At 44.1% G+C, this 22817-nt stretch overlaps 1 protein-coding gene across 7 annotated transcripts in view; it reads right to left on the reverse strand.

Moving 5' to 3' along the window:
- LOC108936587 (RAB3A interacting protein (rabin3)) overlaps positions 1-22423 on the reverse strand; it is a 45903-nt gene extending 23480 nt beyond the window's left edge. For 4 of the 7 annotated variants that reach the window (XM_018756060.2, XM_018756058.2, XM_018756057.2 and 1 more), the window contains exons 1-6: positions 22387-22423; positions 21696-21850; positions 10082-10238; positions 9184-9453; positions 8693-8921; positions 356-451 (exon numbers count right to left, since the gene is read on the reverse strand). In XM_018756060.2, coding sequence (XP_018611576.1) covers positions 356-451; positions 8693-8921; positions 9184-9428 — 570 coding nt within the window. In that variant the 5' untranslated portion in view covers positions 9429-9453; positions 10082-10238; positions 21696-21850; positions 22387-22423. Of the gene's footprint in view, positions 1-355; positions 452-8692; positions 8922-9183; positions 9454-10081; positions 10239-21604; positions 21654-21695; positions 21851-22386 lie in introns of those variants that run through there. The other 3 variants (XM_018756059.2, XM_018756056.2, XM_018756061.1) reach the window with 3 other exon arrangements.
- Between the last annotated feature and the right edge of the window lie 394 nt (positions 22424-22817).

The raw sequence follows: 22817 nt of genomic DNA on the forward strand, positions 1-22817 counted from the left end.
ACTGAATGTCTATCGCCAGCTCACTATTGTAAAGTCGAAAAAAATCATAAATCGAACCATCGTAAATTGGGGACAACCTGTATATCCTTAAGTTATTTGATCATGTACCATCCTTCAAGCTGCAATACATGTCCCTGCTTGGGACTAGAACCAGCAACCTTAAACTCTGCTACTAATGGTGAAGCTCTTTTAAAAATATTCACGTACACCATGATTGCACGATTATTTTTTGTGTGATGTGATCTGATGTGCTAAGTCAGTCAAGTAGTTTTATGCATTTCTAGGGAGTCCAGCCTCTAGGTGCTCAGTTACAAGTTACTCTGTGGCTCAGTTTGATGAAGAATCCAAAACAAACCTCAAACAGGCTAGCTGTGAGTTCTTCCAGTTCTTGCCCAAGTTGGTCCCTTACTTTAGATAGCCTTTCACATTCTTCATCTTTTAACTTAAGTTCCTTCAAAATAAAATAAAATGAACAAAAAAATAAAAGTGCCTTATTTGTTGGGCCATAATGAAAAAGGAAACTCAAAAGCTACACAGAACGCCTCAATTTCCCTGGGTTCTTTCAATCGTTTAGCTCCGCCCTCATTAAGCTCCACCCTCCTCTCCCAAACATGAATGGCAAAATGTATGTTGACTTCCGTGGTGTTTGCTAACACCAGGGCCATCAGAAGCAACAGATGAAATGTAAAAAAAAAATAGAATTGTGTTAGGACATAAATGTATGTGTGAAGAAGTTATGAGACAAAGAAGCAATGACTTGTGAGACTACTTGTGTCCAACTGTCACTGCTAATGGACATTACACAATTACTCTGGGGACAGACAACATCTCAACAGGACAACACATAACACTGACATAGACAACAAGCTGAATAAACCTGAAATTCCTGTAATTTTACTGTCTCAACCAGAAACCATCTGTCAGGCCTTCTGTGTCAGAGAAGCACAGATAAAGGCTTGTGCCTGGCTTTCCCCTTGTAAAAGTCCTTTCAACCTGGGGTCCATGAGTGTGCTTTAGGGGGTCCCTGGAGCACAGGTTTGCTTTCAAAACATTCCTCATTCACTCTTAAACACACACATATGTAAAGGTTGACTCGTGGTGGTCTGAAGCCTAACCCCGAGGCACAGGCCACAAGGCAAGGCAGGGTGCACCCTGGATGGAATGCCAGTCCAACATAGGGTGAATCCCCACACACACAGACACACCACTGTTTAAATGAAATACTAATATAAAACACTACTGTGCTATTACCTACAGAACAGACGGACAATGGAAATGGACTATGTCCATCACGGACAATAACTGTCACCCCTTGAATGCCCCTCCTGGATAGGAGCACCTTCAGTAACAGAGCGGTTCAGCCGTGCTGTTCCAAAGAGCCACCTGAGGTCATTCCTGCTACTACAAGGAGTTGGGCAGCCCTGGCCTCTTACTGCCTAGTACTGCTAAGCGCTCTGTACTACTTTCCACTCATACACCTATTTTTACACTCTTCTATATCTGTCCCTACTTTGTAGTACGTATGCGGCTATACCTCTGTGCAATTTCCTTCGGGAAAAATTACGTTTTCAGGTATCTACTAATTCATTTTTATTGCAATACATTGAGTGCAATATTTTGTAAGAATTTATTTATGGACACCCTACTAGTAGATCTTCTTAGCTTTGAGATTTTCAAAGGGGTCCCCAGCCAAGAAGAGGTTAAATTGTGGCCTGGAATCACTACCATGGGCAACGCTGTGCTCAAGGAGGCGGCTCACATACAACGTTTCCCCACCCGTGACCCTCGCTGTGAGAGGAGGGGAACCCCAGTCACCACAGGGCCACAGACAGCTCTTCTGTTTCTTCTAGCTGCACTTTCAATTACACACCCCTGATCAGTACAGTATTCCAATTGAACGAGTTTCACAGTATTGATGACACGAACAAACGTGTGGGTTGAGAACTTGCTGTCCTCCCTCAGCCGTGTTAAACCACAGGAAGAATCTTATTTGCAAACAATGGCAGGTAATTTTGCTCCTGCCCGTGATAGCAGTTCAAAAAGGCAAACAACTGTGCTGACCACAGATGGTTTTCAGGTCCCTCATCTTGTCCACTTGGATCATTTGCACTTTCCTTTGCTTTGTAGCAAATATCAGTTCTTTTCTGACATACTTTACTGGGTCAGAAAACACAAAAGCACCAAAAAACTGGGAAAAATCAATGTTCAAATCTATTAAATTTCATAGCCTGAGAACCTTCTGAAATAACTACATAACATGTTCCTAAATACTTTTCTCAATCAAAATAAATGTGAATGGCGAACAAGAAACATTTAAAAAAATAATCCAACCAATATAAATCCATCATCAACTTGTCCAGCGCAAGGGTCATAGTGGTCCAAAGCCTATCCAAAAAGCGCAGGGTATGATGCAGGGTACACCCTGGAAAGGACACCAGTCCATTGCAGGACAGTCTTTCTCTCACACACACACACACACACACACACACACACACACACACACACACACACTACAGGAAATTTAGAGACAGCAATTTGTACAGTGGGAGGAAACCAGAGCACCAGCAGGAAATGCACAGACACAGGCAGAACAAACTCCACAGAGACTACAATGGATTCAAACCTATAACCCAGGAACTGTGAGGCACCACCACGCCTATGTTGCTTAATTGTTCTTAACACTTACAAAAATAACAAGGAGGTTCTTGAAAAGTCCATGGAATGTATTCTCTGGTTTTAATTCTACAAATAAAACATTTGTTTGCTCAAAGGCACCTGTAACAGGTAACGGCACTGTTTTTACGTAAACTGTCCACAAAACAGACAAGGACCTTAGTATGATAGCGTGCTGAGTGGCACACTTGTACAGCAAAGCATGCTGGTCTCTTTTCCTTTGGCCCGACCTGAAGAGCTTGACCCAGTTCAAAATGCCTGTCTGACCAGCGCTCCTCTACTCACGCAGCTTAAGAGCCAACACACACCTTACTTGATCCTTCTCCAAGTGCCTTTGTTTGTCCAGGGTCATCGCCATGGCAACAGATCTATGCATGTTGCTGAGGTAATGCTCCAAAATACCTTTGGGTTAAGAAGCTGGACAGAACAATGGCATCAGCTGTAGCAAAGGCTCTTGGCTCACATGGCCACAGAAGCTGGCGTCAAAAAGGATTGACGATGAGCTGCTTGATCCAGGAAGATCAGACCCAGGGTTTTAAAACAAAACAAAACAAAACAAAACAAAACAAAACAAAACAAAACAACTCCACTTAAAGACGACCGTACATAGAGGAGCAGTTATGGTAAAAACCTGCACTAGTTACCAGTTACTGCAATCCACTTACAATGAAAGAATACAACCAAGAAATTTAGATGGATGCAAGCAAAAAGAAAAATAATGTTTTCCGGTCTGAAAGATGAGGCAAGGAGTCTGGAAAAGCGAATGGCGCGAGCACACACACAAATATGTGGTTATGTAGTGGCATGCAAAAATCATGAGGTACACTGTAGGTCTAAACATAAGTCTCCAGCTTTATGTTGCACAGGGAAACCAACAACGATGCATTCCGTAGGTGGCAAGATCTCCGTGAACTGACTCACACTGACCTTAGAGGGCAGAGAGTTCAGGATTTTAAAGTATTCCAACCACCCAATGTCTACAGGAGGCAACTGACAGTCCCTGGATGACAGCAAGATGAAGGACCAGTGAAGGACACAGAGATCAGTCTTGAAGTTGAACACAAACTGTTCAGCTGCCAAGATGTGCCCAGGTGTATACAAGAGGTGGTAAGAATAGAGCAGGGAATGGATTATTAAAACTGTCAGTCGGAGAAGCATGCCTGAAATGGCTCCATGGCAACCGATAGAGTCCTGTGAAGTAGAGTCTCTACTAAGGAAAGGCTCTTTTTTATACAAACATGGCAATGCTTTCATCCCCCTAACCTTAATACAAACTCTTTCAACATTGTTTCATGAGGAAATACAGAGAAGTAGTAAATCACCTTTCTATGTAACAAATTTACCTCTGGTAAATAAACCCTCCCTGGATCCCAACTCAGCCCAAAACTACAGACCAGTCTCCCTCCTCTTCTTCCTCTCTAAAACTCTAGAACGAGCAGCCTGTGATCAACCATCTGAATTCCTCACCCGGAGTCATCTCCTATATAGATATCAGTCTGGATTTAAAGTTGATCACTCCATGGAGACAGCGCTTCTGGCAGTGTCTGATGCTCTCCAGTCGGCTAGAGTCGCCTCCCTCTCCTTGGTCCTCATCCTCCTCGATCTGTCTGCAGCATTCGACACTGTCCATCACCAGATTCAACTCTGCTCTCTTAGTCAGCTTGGGATCAAAGGAACGGCACTAAGGCGGGGCTTCCATTCTTCTCTGCCTCTCTCAACTGGTGTCCCGGAGGGTTCACTCCTAGGTCCTCTGGTCTTCTCAATCTACACCTCCTCCCCCAGCCCTGTCATCGCCTCTCATGGATTCAACTATCACTGCTATGCTAATGATACCCAGCTCACCCTCTCCTCTCTACCTGGGAGATCAGACAATTCCGCGCGCATTAGTACCTGCCTGTTGAACATCTCTGCACAGATGTCTGATCACCACCTCCAACTCAACCTCTCCAAAACAGAGATCCTACACCTGCCAGCTGGCCTGTCCTTCCTGCCATGATCTCTCGATCAACCTGGACAACTCACTCATTTTGCCTGTCTCCTCAGCTAAGAGTCTGGGAATGATGATTGACTCAAGTGTATCTTTCTCTCAGCAAATTGAAGCCACAACCCGAAACCTGCAAAGACATCCTGCAAAACATCTGCAGGATCCATCTCTATCCAACAATAGACATTGCACAACTACTTGTCCAGGTCATGGTGACATTCCATCTGGATACTGCAACTCTCTCCTGTCCAGCCTTCCCGTTACTGCCATCAAACCTCTACAGCTGATATAGAACACTGCTACCTGAGTTGTGTTTGACTTGCCGAAGCGTTCCCATGTATTTCCTCTACTCGTCTCTTTGCACTGGCTTCCTATAGCCACCCGGATCAAGTTTAAGACCCTGGTTATGGCCTACAAAAGCACCAGTACAACTGCTCCCAGATATCTACAAGACCTGATCATTCGATACACCCCAACCAGACTGCTACGCTCTTCCCCATCTGCCCACTTGGTGGTCCCGCGCACAAAAGGTAAAGCACGAAGGTTCTCGGTTCTGGCTTCATTGTGGTGGAACAACCTCCCCCTCTCACTCAGAAGTGTGTACACACACACACACACACACACACACACACACACACACACACACACACACACACACACACATACACTTTCTGAACCGCTTGTCCCATATAAATCTATATAATTTTTATAATCTATATAAAAATAATAATCAGGATTTTATTATTGCTGTTATTATTACATTTGGGGGCAAGGTGGCAGAGCAGGTTTCACTGGTGCCTTGCTGTGTGGTGAGTCTGGGATTTGAGTAGTGCTTGGGGTGTGCAGCGGCGCTATCTTTCCCCCTGTGTTTGCCTCCCCCACCATGCGGAGGAAGGACCTGGTAATCCACCTCTGTTCCTCCCTTGACTTGCCTTAGAAGCCACGCGAGTCGTCACTATGGGTCAGCTCCGAAACAGCACCTTGCATGCATTATTATATTTACATTTATTTATTTAGCAGATGCTTTTCTCCAAAGCAACTTACAATGAACTCTATGTAGTGTTATCAGCCCACACATCTTATTCACCAAGGTGACTTACGCTGCTAGATACACTACTTACAATGGGTCACTCCTCCATACATCAGTGGAACACACTCTCTCTGTCACTCACACACTATGGGAGAACCTGAAAAGCATGTCTTTGGACTGTGGGAGGAAACTGGAGCACCCGGAGGAAACCCAAGCAGACACAGGGAGAACATGCAAACTCCACACAGACTGAGTGGGGACCGAACCCACGTCCTACAACAAACATTATTACACAATGTTTGATTGAAGGACACTATAGATATGGCTATTGTAATAATTTTGTGTTTCAGCTCAAGTTAAACCATCTCCAAGTCCACACCCTCAGTAGAATTAATAAGCTTTGCCATACTACTAGACCTCTCAGAACTCCAAGTGTTCTACCATGATGTAAGTCGTACTCTGGGCACTGATCTGTGCTGGCAGGATAACAGCGGTACAGGCGCTGCAAAATTATTTTGCAATGCTCCCATTAATTTAACCTCCAGCTCCAGATGTGAAGTTTAACCGACCCAAAATAGCTGAACATGTGCAGAGTAGAGGCGTACCCCACTATCTGCCCTTAATCCGCCGTTGAAAACGGGATGGATAAGGAGAAGGTGGAGAGCAGGAGCCTATTTACCATTATTCCGTATGGAGAAAGGTATAGTCCTCAGCCCATCCCAAAAACCCCAGCTCTTTTTAAAAACAATAAAATAAAAAAAAAAATAAATAAAAAAAAAAAAAAAAAAAACACTTCAGCAAACAATAAGTTGAAATAATAAAGTACAGCAGTACACTATAGAGTGGGTGCGGTGGCACAGCAGGTTTGGCTGGGTCCTACTCTCTGGGGTTCAAGTCCAGCTTGGGGTGCCTTGTGATGGACTGGCGTCTTGTCCTGGGTGTGTCGCCTCCAGCCTTGTGCCCTGTGTTGCCCGGTTAGGCTCCGGTTCGCTGCAACCCCAGGCAGGACTAACAGTTTCAGTTTGTGTGTGAGAGAGTACGCTATAGAATATTTAAGTTGCCCAGAAATTTTGGAACAATCCACGCAGAGCGATACAGGAAGATGGCTCAGGACTCACAAGTATGGGAACACGGATGATGAAGCGCACACACGCCTGGCCAAAATGTCAAAAGGTTTCGAACAACACAGAGTCATTAATCCCCCATAATACCCCTCTGTGGTTGTCCAACAGCTACTTACTGTACAGCCACAGTGCTAGTGCTGCATCATGGGAGAGCTACCGCTCCAGGCACTGCCCCTACAATGTGCTTAGCATCAATTTTCTGTCACTTTCGGTGGATATAAGTTGGATATCAAAATATAAGGAAACGCGTTCTTTGAAGCCAATTATTACACTGATAAAAAGGCGTGATAGCAGGAGGGATCGGAGCGGACAGCGAAGAAGGGTACAGTATTCATTTCCAAGTGGCGTTACAGTGAAAGGGCAAATACCGGGAGGGAGGGTGGACAGTGGGGAACGCCTCTACATTGTTGTTCTCTTTAGGGAATATGATAGTGGATAAAACAGGACACCACAGCCAAAAAACAAGAGGTCACAAAGGGGGGGGGGGGGAATGCTCAACTCAAAACGAAAGAGCTGACTCTGCCAGCTCATATACTGCCAACTGTCAACAACAGACATGTGAGCTGGGGAGGGTAGGGTGGTCACGGTCATCAGAGCCATTGTCAGATATAGTCATTTAGGCGTTCACACATGGTGTCACACACACTTGGGGGTTGAGTCTGTGGGCGCTCCGACGCGTGACTTGTAAAGCGATCTGGGAAAACACACACAGTATACTGGCCAGTCAGAAACTGATGTGCGACATAGTAGCACTAATATTAACCACTGCAAGGAGATTTGTTTAAAAAGGACAAAACTAGCCTGAGAACACAAATTGCAAGGGTTACAAAGCTCCAAAGGCATCCACTTTTACTTTTTCACATCACTCACAGACAGGTCTTGGCCAGGCCAGGCCAACAGGCACATCACTCAATCAGGGTCCCAAAGGATCGTATGGTCCTTTTCCTGACTCGCTCCACCCCCTCCCCCTCCATTTGCTTTAAATCCACACAAAAGTGTGACAAAGAGTGCAGTGCCAAATTTCGCAATGAAATACTCCACCTAATTGTCAGTCAGGAGCAGGACAAATCACATGACTTCATCTTCCAAGAGAATTTCACCATCAGAGCCTTAAGAGGCAGTTCTCACTGCGTCTGAAGATAACAGCGAGCAGTGCCGACCTCAGCAGCATGTCCATCTCCCATCCTCCTGGGACACTGCTCAGCTTTTTGATCAGGCGGTGTATGAGGACAGCTGGAGCATTTCTGGTCACACACTTCTGCGAATTGGGGTTTATAATCAAGGCAGTGTGTGTATGTGAACAGCCCCACTGTTAGCATACAGAGTCCAGACAATTACAGCATTCATGAGAAAGAAACTAATCTGGGGGGATCTCCATCGGCTGTCAAAGACACCTGCAGGGTATTATTTTCCTGTATAGAATTTGAAGTGTGTCAAGATATTCAGTAAGAAAACACCCCAGTAAAAACAAAAGTGAGCGCAGAGGTGTAACAGAAAAGACAACACTTCAGGTTCCCTGAATCTAACTGATCCACGAGTGAAAGTAAACATTCTGGATTTGGTTCAGTGGTGACTGCAAGCTGGGGAGGGTAATTCTCATTCTTCTTTGCTGAGTTGTTGAGGGGGGGGGGGGCGAAGGAAAGGAGGAAAAAAAAAAAAAAAAAAAAAAAAAAAAAGCTGTAGTTCAGTGTGAAAGCATGTAAACATCTCTCAGTACCATTAACACTTTTCACAGGTGATCAATAATGTTTGGTTTTTTTCTTTTTAAATTAAAAACAGGGTATAAAGCAAAATCAAAAAAGGGGAAAATGAGGTTTCACCTGCTACAAGAACATGTAAAACGGTGTGGACAGGCATGTGCTGCAGTACTGGGCCTCTTACCCTTTGCGCTTTGGCAAGCTCCTCCTTCAACCTCTCATACCCTTTTTCTCTTACTTCCATCACTGAGGGGCTCCTTAGGTGGGACAAGCTGTCAGAGTTCAGGCCCAGAAGCTCCTCCCCCTCCTCACTGTTCAGGACCCCACCCTCAGCAGACTCCACCTCCACTCGGGCAAAGCTGGCCGAAGAGGCGGGGCCAGAGGCAGTAGGCTGGATGTCCGATCCTGGGACACTGAAAAGCACGCAAACGCACAATGGATGCATAATACAAGATGACTGATTCTACACTGCTAAGCAATGAAGATGTAATCAGCAGATCATTTATATCTGACTTTAAACAAAAGGCTTCTGTGCAGTTGCCCAGTCAATGTCAGTTCTTTTCCAACAATGTTTGGACTCCAGTAAAAAATGCACAGTAAACAGACTCCACATGTAATTCAACACATCCAGTTCACCTCAAAAGTATTCGTCTCTCCATTTTCCAGGGCACCCACCTGCCATTATGGGCCTCTTCAGTGGCCAGGAGTCTGGGGGCAGAGTAGACAGGCTGGGTGGGCAACTGTTCGGCTCGAAGGGCATTCGGTGGGCAAGGGCTGGAATTGACAGAGGGAGCGCGGTAGAGCGTGCTGGGCAGGGAGCTGTGCTTGGGTGTGCGGGGCTCTGTGAAGCCTTGCACATCAGGAGTGGTGGGTGAAGCTAGGTTCACTTCATGGAAGCCTTCGAGAGGTTCACTGGCCATAGCCCTGGGGTCATCATACACGTTTCTGCAAGGCAGGGTGATGGTGGGGCAAGCCAACAGAAAATGACATTGATCTCCTTAGGCTTTACATTGCCCTTTTATTTTAGCACCAAGGAGTTTTATGCACAGTATCGGTGGAGAAAATGGTCTCGTACCCTGAACGTTGTCGGTTTTAGCCCGAGGAATACCACTCCTGTTGTATCCCGGGAGAAATATGCTACATATGATTTGCTCCAGCCAAATACCCAGGTGTGATGTGTGAAATGTACACGTGATATGTCAAACATGAGACTGTGAAAGGTCTGTCACCTTGAATAAAATCATTTGCATTTAAAAAAATTGATTAATTATGTTTTATATGCAAATGAGCTGGAGACCTAGAAAAGTAAGGTTGAAAGGTCAAATGCCAAAAGCCAGCACTGAGGTAAATGTCAGCAAAACATTTTTACCCTGCCCAGATGAGAGAACATAACTGATAGACATAGGGAAATTAATACCAACATTTAAAGTCTCATAACCTAATAATGTTATCTTGTTTAATAGTTGCATAAGCCGGCTGGTCCGAATGTGTAATTCTATTGAAACTGTAATAACTTTCCTATGAAGTGGGTTTTCTGCATAAAATTGGGTTTCATCTGCCGTGGCCAACTTACCATTACAATCAATATGTCTGAGCAATTTTTTCAACCGCAAAGTCAACTGAGAACTTGTGCCCTGCTTCAGTAGAGGGTTAGATTCTTGGCGGGGGGGGGGGGGGTGTGGTGGGGTGCTCCTTCGTTCAGCAGATCGCTGGAGTGGTCTCAGTCTCTTCTGAGAAACAAAACATAGTGAGTTTAGGAAAAGGCACAATGACCATTGAGAACTGAGAAAGAAAAAGGAATACTGCTGGAGCTCCTCAGACAATACAAAAGAGAGCAATACACACTCTTGTCTTCTTTGCTATCAAGTTCCATCATCCATACAAATAAAGAAGCCTGACATGAAGTTTTGCAGAAAGCTGCTTCACAGCAGAGCTGTATAGCCAGAGCATAAAAGATGTGAAAAAGACACTGGAAACCTAAATGGAAAACAGGTTGTAATGGGCAGCTGTAAAGAACGAGTATCTCCAGGGTGTCAAGCTGCGGACTTAGAAACGCCAACACACTTCTACCACGTGTCAGTGGAAAGCAACTAAAGAACTTAGACCATTCATGGTAAAAGACCTCATGTCACAGGGTCATAGTATACAGTTACAGACGACTGCTAAGCACAAAGAAAGACACACCCCTCTCCAGGACCGGAGACACGCCCCTGTCCACACTTGGCAGGTTACACGGCGCACCCGCTGGTGCATTCCAAAGGTTAGGCCGTGCATATTTAAGGAGTAAATACCCACAGATTCAAATTGGTGTGTCCGTGGTTGGCACAGCCCGTGCCAGTGAAGGAGGGCTTAAGCATGGCGACAACAGCATGGCACCTTGTTCACGTCGCACAGGAAAAAGGAGTTGCCGTTTCCTGTCAAGATGTTCAGACTTGATGAACATCAAGTTAGCACAGAAACACCACTTTAAAGCTCCTCTTCATGTGACAAGGTCTCTGATTAATGGGGAAAGTGCTGCTCTGCCAGACTGCCAGTGTACATCACCAATCATTTACTCCCCCGGGGTTGGAATTATGACTTTGCTGCCAACTACAGCCAACCACCAGATGAATAATCTTATGTTCTTCCCGTGTGTTGTCAAGGTTCCTGGGGGTAAACTGTACATATTCAAGCTTGACAAAGTCATGGTGTGCAACAATAATGCTCTGTGTCAACACTGATATGCCCTTCAGTCACAAGCAGCAAGAGATAAGACACACAGGAACAGTGCAAATAAACCCCCGGAGACTGCTCTACAGCTGAATTCCAGACCATGTGCTCACTTTTTGTTATAGAATAACACTAAAGCTCAGGGAAGGGATATTTACAGTGGAGGGAGTGGACACACACAGCATTTGGTGCAACTCTGCTACATGTCACAGATGGGCTCGTGCATCCCATTTGGCATGGCACATGCTCCACTGCACTTGCATCAGGTCGCCTTCCACATTCGCAACAGCGCTATTATGACAGGAACTATAGACTACTTCTGCTGTTTCATACACCTGGACATTAATAAGAAGGAAAGGACCAGGTGACTTGTGCTCAAGGCACTAGCTAGCTGCCCAACACACCGGGCCAACCGCAGTGCAGCGAAGGGGAATGGACACACACAGAGCTGCTGCGGAAAAGACAGATTTTGGCTCCCCCGCAGCCACCCATCAAGGTCAAACGGAAGGCTCAGTCAGAGAGGCGGAGCAAGTAAGGAGAGGAGCTGGGAATACTGATTGGCTTCCTTCAAAGGCTTCACAGCAGATGCCATGACTTGGGGTAGACACACAGAAAAGTTTTCTGAACAAGCAAGCCAGTAAAATGGAAAGACAGGAAATTATATCAACAGATCCCCCTCAGTCCACTAGATATTCTTGAAAACACAGCAGTAAACGTGACAGCATACTGTAAAGGATGCACTAGGATAAATATGCTACATGTTACCCAGATGAATTTGATATGAAGCTAACATGAAGAGCTCAGACTGAGTTTGTTGAACCAGGGATGGAAATTTGCACATATACATGCCACAGAAGAACCACATCAAAATGCAATATATTTTAAACTAGTTTTCTTTCTGTTTCAAAGAAAGATAATGGAACTCTGCTATCCATCCCTGCCCACTTCGATACCAATATACTGTAGGTGAAAAGGTAAAGAGCTCTGTCCTTTCACCGGGCCTGCCCTCCCCATTACCATTCCCATTATCAACTAATGACTCTTAAAACAGTCCTGCTCACACTGAAGCCAAACGCTCAGATCCCCGGGGAGCTTGTCTTGATGTCCAGAGTAACACCATATCACCTACCTCAGCACATGGTCAAAGAGACCCTTTATCCCTTTCATAAGTGCAGGCAGATCTGTGCCTGCTTGCCAAAGGTATCCTGGCAGCTAAGAGGCCGTTGGCATTGGTGATGTCTGACATGCCGAGGCCTCACGCAGCCCTGTGAAACCTTGCATCTCAGCCTGGTGCCCATGACTCAAGCTCCTCAGCATCTCAAGAGTTCTTCTGGATGAAGAATGAGTGGGATTCAATGACTCAAAGGAAATACGTTGTTTTCTAGGCAGTAACTGAAGTGGTTTGACAACCCCAAGGTCATTAAGCAGCTAAGGAGCTGTTAGGCAGCAACTTTACTCGCTGTGACACCGTGACCCCCAAACCCTACAGAAGTGTGGCACAAATATGTACATACGTGAATACGCTCCTGTGCTGCCTTTCCTTTAGTTCTACAAAATGTGCCTTGTTTTTGCCCTACATATTCACATCGGACCTGTTTTATGTTCACGGCAGGAAAAACACCTTGTGACAGTATTTCATTCTTGGACAAACTGTCCCAGGAATCATGAAGGCGTTGCATTTCTACTTATGTTTTCTATGCTTTTTCATTTTTCTGTATTCATTTCTTAACAATACAATGTATGAAATACATTTGCACCATATGGTATCATTAATAGGAAACAGAGGCAATAACTGGTTCTGTAAAGCCTGCAAAAAAATAATTTCTTATGCTTTCAGCCATTGTTTTAAATTGCCATCTATGTTACACTAATTTACACTGACTGTTACTCTGAGGGTTTTATTGTTTTACAGTATTATTTCAAGGGTTAAGCTGATAGGGAAGTGGTTAAAGCTTCTGCCTTTGATTCCAAAGGTTACCAGTTCAAATCTCACTTACTGCTGAAGTACCCTTGTAGAAGGTACTTACCCTAAATTGCTCCAATAAAATTATCCAACTATACAAATGGGTAAATAATTGAAAGTAGCTTAACATTGTAAGAAGCTTTGGAGAAAAGCATCAGTTCAATAAAGACATACATTTATTCATTTAGCACACACTTTACTCCAAAGCGGCATACATCTCAGAGAAATAAATACAGTGAGTTCATTACATCAGCAACTGCATCAATGAATTAATGTAAATGTAAATTATAACAATGCCAACAAGAAAGAAACTCACACTGTCAAATACCTATGAAGGGAAAATAGTCTAATGCACGCTGCCTGGCGGGTCATGGGAATAATGCCGCTGGATTGCAGATCGGCATTGTTTATGGTTGGAACTATGACAGTATCTGATAGATATATTAAAGTCAGAGTTCCGAAGACTAATTGAACCCAGCCCCCAGCCGGGAAAAAAAAAAAAAAAAAAAAAAAAAAAAAAAACCCCATCACAGTCACAATTTTTTAAAAAAAAAAAATAAAAAAATAAAAGTTATAAAGGTTAAATCAGGGCAAACTAGCCATTAGTCCCAGAATGAAAGCCAGTCTACTCAGTTTTAACAACCTGCAGGAAAGAGAGAATCACAACTGTGCCCTTTGTCTTTGCCCACGCCAAAGCAATATATCACGTAGACTCAGTGCTCACATAACACCGTTCATAATAAAGCACTACAACAGTTCATGAAAATATATGTTCTTTTTCCAAATAATGCCTCATTATTCAGTACATTATTTTTGCTCTTTACATGGTTATCTTACTTCCACAAAGAGTATTTTATGCAGTACAATGGCAAAAAATTGCATTTTAACTATAAAAAAGTAGTCAGTGGGAAAAAACAGGCGGCTAAAGTCATAAATCCAGTGGACAGTGAAAAATTTCTTCCATCTACTATATATGAAAGTCAGCCAATATCAATATATCTAACTTTTCAGAATTTGACATGTACCTGTTAAAATATTAATTTTTGGGATATTAAATCCAATTTCAAATATCCAGGAATTGTATATACTGTACCTATGGTTCTCCACCCCAGTCTTTAGTACTAAAGACCATTTGGACTGGACAAGTCTAAATTATTTAAAGGCTAAAAATATTACATAAATCCATGATGTAATAACTGTCTCACATAGTCCCTAAATGTTTTTCCAAGTGAGGGCCAAGGCAATCTGAAGCCTATGCTGGAAGTACATGGTGCAAGGATAATTTAGGTTTACCCTGGATGGGATGCTAGTCCACTGTAGTGGTGTAACAACAATTATTATTTTGTTGAAATAATGACCACTGTATAATTCATTTCAAAAAAAGGAAACGAAAAACGTACTTTTGCTCATTATATCACTAATGTAGGTGTTACAATTTCATGTGACATAATTTTAACCCATCAGCTATTATGTTGCATTTAACACAATTGTTTTTATATTTATATAAATTATTTTTATTAAAAGATACTCTGACATTTGGGGGGGGCACGGTGGCGCAGTGGGTTGGACTGGGTCCTGCTCTCGGGTGGGTCTGGGGTTCGAGTCCCACTTGGGGTGCCTTGCGGCAGACTGGCGTCCCATCCTGGGTGTGTCCCCTCCCCCTCTGGCCTTACGCCCTGTGCTGCCGGGTAGGCTCCGGTTCCCCGCGACCCCATCTGGGACAAGCAGTTCTGAAAGTGTGTGTACTCTGACATTTGGATCAGAACATCCAATATGCACTTTACAAATTAACTTCTAATTTGCTCTTTGTTGTCATTATGATAAACTGAGAAATTACTTGATCCACAGAGTCCAGCAACCCAAGTTCCACATGTGGATATGCTTGGAAGAAAAGGCTGATTGTCCCAGAGATGCAAACACTAGATACTCTAAAAGTCCTTATTATTATTGATTGCAAAGGCTGGATTATCCTTCTGTTCACCTCCCTACAAAGACTAGGACCCCCACCTCATGCAGCACATTCAGAAAATGTCTTGAGTCCCATGAGTTAAACCAGAGGTTTTGCTAGCCAAACACACACACACACACACACACACACACACACACACACACACACACACAGTGTGAAACCGCTTGTCCCAAGTAGGGTCGCAGCAATGCAGAGCCTAACCCAGCAACACAGAGCGCAAGGCTGGAGGAGGAGGGGACACACCCAGGGTGGGATGCCAGTCCGTCGCAAGGCACCCCAAGCAGGACTCAAACCCCAGACCCACCAAAGAGCAGGCACAGGCCAAACCCGCTGCGCCACCACAGCCCCCCTAGCCAGATAACATGAAACATACAAATTTTCATAAATGTATATTCTTTTGAACCAGTGGACACGTGAAGCATTGATGTACTGTTGTTTCCTTCTTGTCTCTTGCGGAACTAAAGGTGGGCAAACTTGAGGCACTTGGAACACAGAGTTGGAGAACATGCTTTGTCATGAGATAAGCTGTTCTCCTGAGCCAAAATCAGAGGTTTGTCCCAACAATGCTGTACTCAAATTTACTCCAAATGGCAAAACTTCAGATCCGTCAGGGTACGAGTCGCTTCATACATTTACATGTATTACTTTGTCAGGAGTTTTTCTCCAAAGCATAATGATAATTAACCAGTACTTAGCTGACACCTTCGCCCAAGGTGACTTACAGTGTTACAAACACGACAGTAAACTCTCTACAGTCATCCACTTGCAGTGGAACACACTCACACACACTACAGGCAATTCAGGGTCACCAGAATATGCAAACTCCACAGTCTGTGTGGGCATCAAACCAGTGTCCAACTGCACAGTCTAAGCACTGTGAGGCACTGACGTTACCCACTGCACCACCATGCTTCCCAGCATCTCGTTGCGTGTATATTACCATGGCATGAATCAATATACACACTGAGTTACCAGTAGTGTTCCCTGCATGGACATCAGAAGGGACTGCCTTGCCAATCCTCCTCTTGCACTCTTCAAATTGAAGCTTTTTCCAGCTGCACCAGTGTGTTCCACAACTGTTTTGTTCAAAGCCATAAAAGAGGCCTCTGCGAAAATGCTCGACAGGGAAACTGCCACAGGAACACCTGTGTTGCATTAAGCACACTGCCTCTCTCAGCCACCTGGGGAGGGACATGAAACATGGGATTGGGGTACCTGCTGTATTTTGAGCATACCATCATTTATCTTTTGTTCCCCATTACCCCCTTCCTCCTTGCAGTTATTCACAAGAGCGCACAAGAACACACCTACTCTGCAGCTTGGCCTGGCTAGTGAGCAGTACAAGGGATGGAGTCGCAGTTCAGCCTGGAAAGGCAGTGGACACCAGCTTATGCACTGCACCGGCAGCTTCAGCAACACCAGGATACACCACCTCCATCCAAGCTGTGTCTTTCCATGTTCCCTTTGTTTTCTTATCATTATAAAACCTGTAAATCCACCTAAAGAGAGACCTCAATCGAAAGGAACACACACAGAGTCTGGATGCAGCCTTTTTTGTGTTGAACTCAAATCCAAACGTGTCAGTGCCCACAATAAAACAATCAGAGGCACCCATTAGAAGCTCTTGGGCCAACCCTCTATTTCCACACTGCTTCCTCCACAACTTGCTGTCAAGCTGACTGTGCTGCAAACGACTCCTTTTCTCATCCTGCTTGTTATGGAAGAGAGGTGTTAAAGGTTACACATCTCGGCCGTTCCTCCCGGAGCCAACTGGGATACCTCCTGTATCCAGGCGGTCAACACCAACGAATCTGCATTCTCGTCTAGTTGTGTTCTTGGAGACATCTCCTCCATGGAAATTTAACATGAGCAACTATGCCATTGTTCCATGATCAAAGAAAAACTAAACCACACGAGTGAATGATAAACCATTTTTAAGTCTAGTTATGCGTTTCTCCTTAAAGACAGTCTTTTAAGATGATTACCAACCTTCAAGACGTGTCCGATTTCCACTTTTTCAAAGAATAAACTGACTAGGGCCTCCAGAGACTGTTCCTCAGAGGAATCTCTATGGTGCAACAAATCCCATAAAGGCTTTTCATGTTCTGATCATATAGCCCAGCTCCGGCTACCACCGAACATATGGTCTGTCCCAAGCTTATGTGAGACTACAGAGCTGAATATGACATTACACGTCTTTTACAGTTTTTTGTGCAATTTCCTTCAGGATCAACATAGATGGCAATAGGAAGGAGAAAAAAAAAAAACTGTGACTGTGGAGATAGGGAAAACACTACATCTACTAAACACCATCCAGTTCTTACAAAAGACAGTATGGCAACGCTATCTTAGTTGAAGGTTATTTAAACAAAAAGCTCCACAAACCCAATCAAGTCCTACAGATGACTATCACTCATACATCTTATGATTGGCAGTCAAGTGGCACAGACACAAAAATCCACATGGGCGACTGAAAACGGAGAAGGACTCCAGTGAAATTTATTATTCACTGACGCGATTGCCTGTAATCCAACTTTTATTTCAATATAAATTTCAGCGAAGTTGAACACCTCACTTCAAAAGTGCACATGGCACCATTTCAAATGTTTCATTCTGTAATACAGTACATACTGCATGGGCGAGGGGAAGGGACACTGCTTTAATCTCATCTCAAAGTATGTATGTATGTATGTATGTATGTATCAAATGCCATGAAATGGAGAACAAGCAGTAGTAGTAGTGCAGTCAGAGGGTTTTTACTGATTGCTTTCCTGCATTTTACATTTTCTGGGATTTTGCCTAGATAATGTGAGTATAATTTTCATTAAAAAAAATTTGCTAACAACTCGAGAGGTAACAATACCATACTGTATTCAGGGTAGTGTGACAATGATGTGAAACCTGGACTGTGTTGCACTTCAAGCCTCCTCGTGGACACTGCAAAAACCCAATAAAGCTGCTATATAGAAGACCATTTAAATTTTTGACGCTGGTGTAATGTAAAATTGTAAAAGTGTAAAAATGTAAAAAGTGTAGCAATGCAAAAGTGTCTGGGCACACTAGGGCTCCATCTCCAACCTTTTATTTCATTTTCCATTTCTTACATTTAGACAATAAAAACCCCAGGGCTACTTCCTCCAAGTATGCTAAGCCAGAAAATGCTCAAGATGCAGGACTCTCATGGAAATGCTGGCACTTAAAAGCTCACACCTCTCCTTCACAAGCTGTGCTCCAGGTTATTGCCAGTGCCCTCAGGTGATTTAATAATGAGACAAACACACAGAGTCCCTCTACACAAGATCACATCAATAATAAATCATGCCTGAGCAGCTGCGTGCACCCACCACCACTACCAACAGCAGCAGCTCCCGTCCCCCTCCAGCACGCACACACACACGCGCACACACGCACACACACCACTTGCCGCATCGACACAGGGGCCGCTCCCATTACCCTGGACGAGGAAAAAAAAATCCCAGTAGCATGATGTTACAAAGCCACATTATGATGATCCGGCCTGCAAACACAGTGGTCCCATCTTTAGCACAATAGAGCTGCCTGCTAAGCAGCTGTGGAGTCATTTAATGGCTATTATGGCACAAAGCAGGGGCTTATTTTCTCAAAGCAGACGAGGGAGAACTAAAGCCAACTGCTCACTTGTTGGGTGAACCTCCGCCACTATGGATGCCTGGAAACATACAGATCCAAGACAAGAGAAAACAAAAAGCACTGCACAGAAATGCCTCCTACGCTCAAATCAAATCTGTGAAGAGAGCCAGATCCTGAGAAAAAAAAAAAAAAAAAAAGTGAGCTAGACATTCAAGAATGCGTAGCCCACATTTCATTTAGGAATATATGAAAGCTGAAGACCCCTTGTTAATCACTGACTCCAAAGGCAGTATTGGTTGACCTTCAATTATTCAAGCATTGCTGGATTTCCACCAAGCATATCATATGCTCTCAAAGAACTTCATCCGGACAAGAGAAGTAAAAACATAATATGATTATGCTACACAGAGGAAAATAACCAGGAAATGAAACAATGAGAATTAATCTCATTAGCTGACACTCCAAAGAGCTGCCCCCCCACCGAAAGAGAGGCCAGGCAGACACAGTTACAGTATATTAAACCAGCTGCACTACATGGTCAGAGACACTTGATACTCAAGCAAGGAACCCAATACACAGCAGAAATGGTCTCACTGTGTCACCTGCACTTCACTAACAAGGTCCTCGTTTTAGTGTTCTTCAACTGGCTATCAGCAGTGGCTTCGTTTCTGGAACGTGGGTCCAAATCCCCATGGTCATTAATAGTACCAGCAAAGCATCATTTAGTGGCGAGATTCTGAAAGGGGACCATGTGATCATACCCACATCCTTGTCCTCTGGCTTTAGGGATGCACTAGGCCTCCCTCAAACAGCTGTCCTATAATCCACAGTCACAAAAGAAACAAGGGGGTGGGAATGGAATCATAATGACTTTGATTTCTTGATGGCATGTACTGTTCACAACCAACAACAAACCTCAGCACACACACGTTTCACGGGCATCCATCATTTGTACAGCCCATAAGGTCTACAGTGTCCGCCATACTGCTGCTGAGCAGGACAATCAACCGCATTTACAGAACACCTTCAAAATGTCCTGCAGACCATGAAAGGTGTGGAGCAATCCACAAGCTGGTTTGTTTCTGGTGCGTTTATTATGAAATACAGGCAGTCCCCGAGTTACAAAAGTCTGACTTGCGTACAACCTGTAGTTACGGACCACCCCCTTACTGACCAGAAGTTAATTTTTGTTACCCTTAAGTAACAATCGAATAAAATCATCATAATTAAGTCTATTATATTCAAAATTTGAGTTACATACATGGTTTGAAATAACAAATGGGTGCTACTTTGCGAAGCGCATCAAAACATTGCGCCTCTTACAGCGGTTTGTCGGACTCACACACTCGCCCACGAGCCGAGGTAGGACAAAGACTTCCTTCTTTTGCTGTTAAGTGTCTCATGTGTTACTGTATTTGGTTTTAATTTTTGTTTTTGCCCTCCTATAACCACATGGCACTAAAATGTAAATGTGATGCAAGCGATGCATCAAAGAAAAGGGACATGATCTCGATTGAAACTAAAGTGGAAATAATAACGCGAAAGGTGAAACACCACCAAACAATGGAAACACGAACATTAAAGTTTCTTTAATGTTTTGCGCACGCACACACACTCTTTCTCTCTCACTTCTTCTCAGTTGCAGAATCTCACTCCAGACAACCCCCATCTGCGTTCTCAAACCTTTGCTCTTCCAAGTTCTGTCCCTCATCAGTTCACCGATCAATCGACTGACCATTCGCCTGTCCCCAACCACAAGAACATGTCTAGTCCTTTGATTCTGAATAAACAATCTTGCACTTGGGTCCAGCCTCCTCTGTGTCCTCTGTTCATCATAACACTACATTTAGTATCTCTTTGTCTCTCTCTATTATCAAGACTGTAGTTACATTATCATCACCACATTTTATTACTACTACTACTACTCCTCCTCCTCCTCCTCCTCCATTGTTATATTAGATGTTTTTAGTGTGTCCGGAAGTGTTAATGTTTTTTTATGCATAGAAACGTACACGATCAGAATCGGAACGAGCTTTATTGCCAAGTGTGTTCACACATACAAGGAATTTGTCTTGGTGACAGAAACTTCCACAGCACAGACAGAATGGCAGTGACAAGACACAGATGAGAAGATAGTATATCGCATATCATTTTTCTATATTTTTCCATCCTTTATTCACACATTCTAAGTCTACCATGTAACAAACTGACAAAATATACCCATACCTAGACAGACGCCATACTGGATACCAGTAAGGGCACGAAGAACAGTAGCAAAAGACGTGTGTATGGAAAATCAGCATCAGGGAAACAAAATACAGTAAAAACGTCACTGTACCTGCCTAATCAGCCTGGCTTTCACATTTCTCCAGCGTCTGTCAATGAATAGACAGGGAGCCACAGTCGCCCTCAACTCATTGTTACCGAGGAACTACAACAATCGCCCAGGCATGCGAACCAAGCGGTCCGAGGGTCCGAACGACCGCCACCCATGATCTCGACACACACGTGACACGGTGGCCTCCCTTCCCACCTCAGCAGCGTAGTCCTCCTAAGCTGTACACCTGCAAAATCCCTCAATGTCACATGGAGAGCATGCAACACCCCAGGCTCAGGCTGGTGGACCAGGGAGTACTGTAATGAACACACACCCGTCATTATGCCTAGTATTTGCTAGTTAATTATGCCTGTGGAGAAACATACAGCAATGATTACACCACCAGCTGACCGTGCTAGACTGAGCATCACACAGAACTACTGCGGCGTCATTTATCAGTTCGAGCCTTCATCCATCATGCAGAGATCCACCACGAGTCGGACTAGGCTAGCCTCTGCGTCGCACGTACTCTCAATCCAACCGGTTACAATCTTGTATCGATGTCCATTGTTCCAGCCCACCTGCTCCTGCGACGTTCAGACCCGGACCCGACCCCGTACCTGTGGCCGTGGGTCTCCGTACGAACGGAGATCCTGGTGGGTTCCTCGCGGCCGTGGACAGACAGCAGGGTAAACGTGAACACCAGATTAAAGCATCAAGCCCAGGCGTCACACCTGATCCCCACTGTTGGGCTGTGGGAGGAAGGGTTTCCAGGCTGTGTCGGAGATTTAATGAGAGCGACGTCACCGGGAGGCGGGGTCATATGAGAACGTCACACAATGCAAAAAAAATTAAAAATCGTGACACATTACTGTACTGCAGTTAAAAGTCACACACTCACGAATTCTATGACAGAAAATATAAAGCTAAAAAAGGGAATGTATATAATGCAATTATACTGCCTCAAAATTAATTGGTTAAAATTTAGTCATTCTCTAGTCTTCTCCAATTCCTGAAATTATCATGCAAATACGATACCAGTTTCAGTGCATGTATTTTCCATATAAGCGCATTGCAATAAATGGGAGAACGCAATATCTGGCAACCCAGAACGAGCGCCAGCTTACACTCTGCGGCGCCTGCGCAGACATTACAGTCATTCCGTGTTCACGTATTAAACTCCGGCAACGTCAAATTTCTGGTCATATAATAATTATATATGCACTTATAGATTCAGTTACACGACCCAGTTATGTGAAGAAAACAGACTAGAAATCAGACTTATTATCTGAACGCTAAGGCTCTTCTTACCTTTCCATTGCCAAATACTGTATGTGTGTTGCGCCACAGCGCCCTCTACAGTACATGTGCAGCACAACCGCTTTATGAGACCAGCCTGAAATTCCGCACGCGTGGGTGTGTCGCTTCGTGGACGCGACGGTAATTCGGGAAAACTGTTCGTTTATTTTAATGAGGTAAATGATTGAGAAAAACGTTCAGACTCCAAAGTACGAGTTAAGCTTCCCGATACCAGTGACGAAATAGCAGCAGTCCCCGTATTCCTTAAAATCTATGGGGAGATCATTATGTTTCGCGGAGAGATTAACACTTATTTAATCATGATCATGTCCGTAAAATTATGGTCGGGCATCTAGATCACAGAAATAACGCCGATTTTTTCGCTCTATGTGAGACGGGGCTGCTCTTACAGGTACCTTTTTAATGTTTACCTCTATCCGCCC

The sequence above is a fragment of the Scleropages formosus genome, chromosome 24 (assembly GCF_900964775.1).
Source record: "Scleropages formosus chromosome 24, fSclFor1.1, whole genome shotgun sequence".
Classification (NCBI taxonomy): Eukaryota; Metazoa; Chordata; class Actinopteri; order Osteoglossiformes; family Osteoglossidae; genus Scleropages; species Scleropages formosus.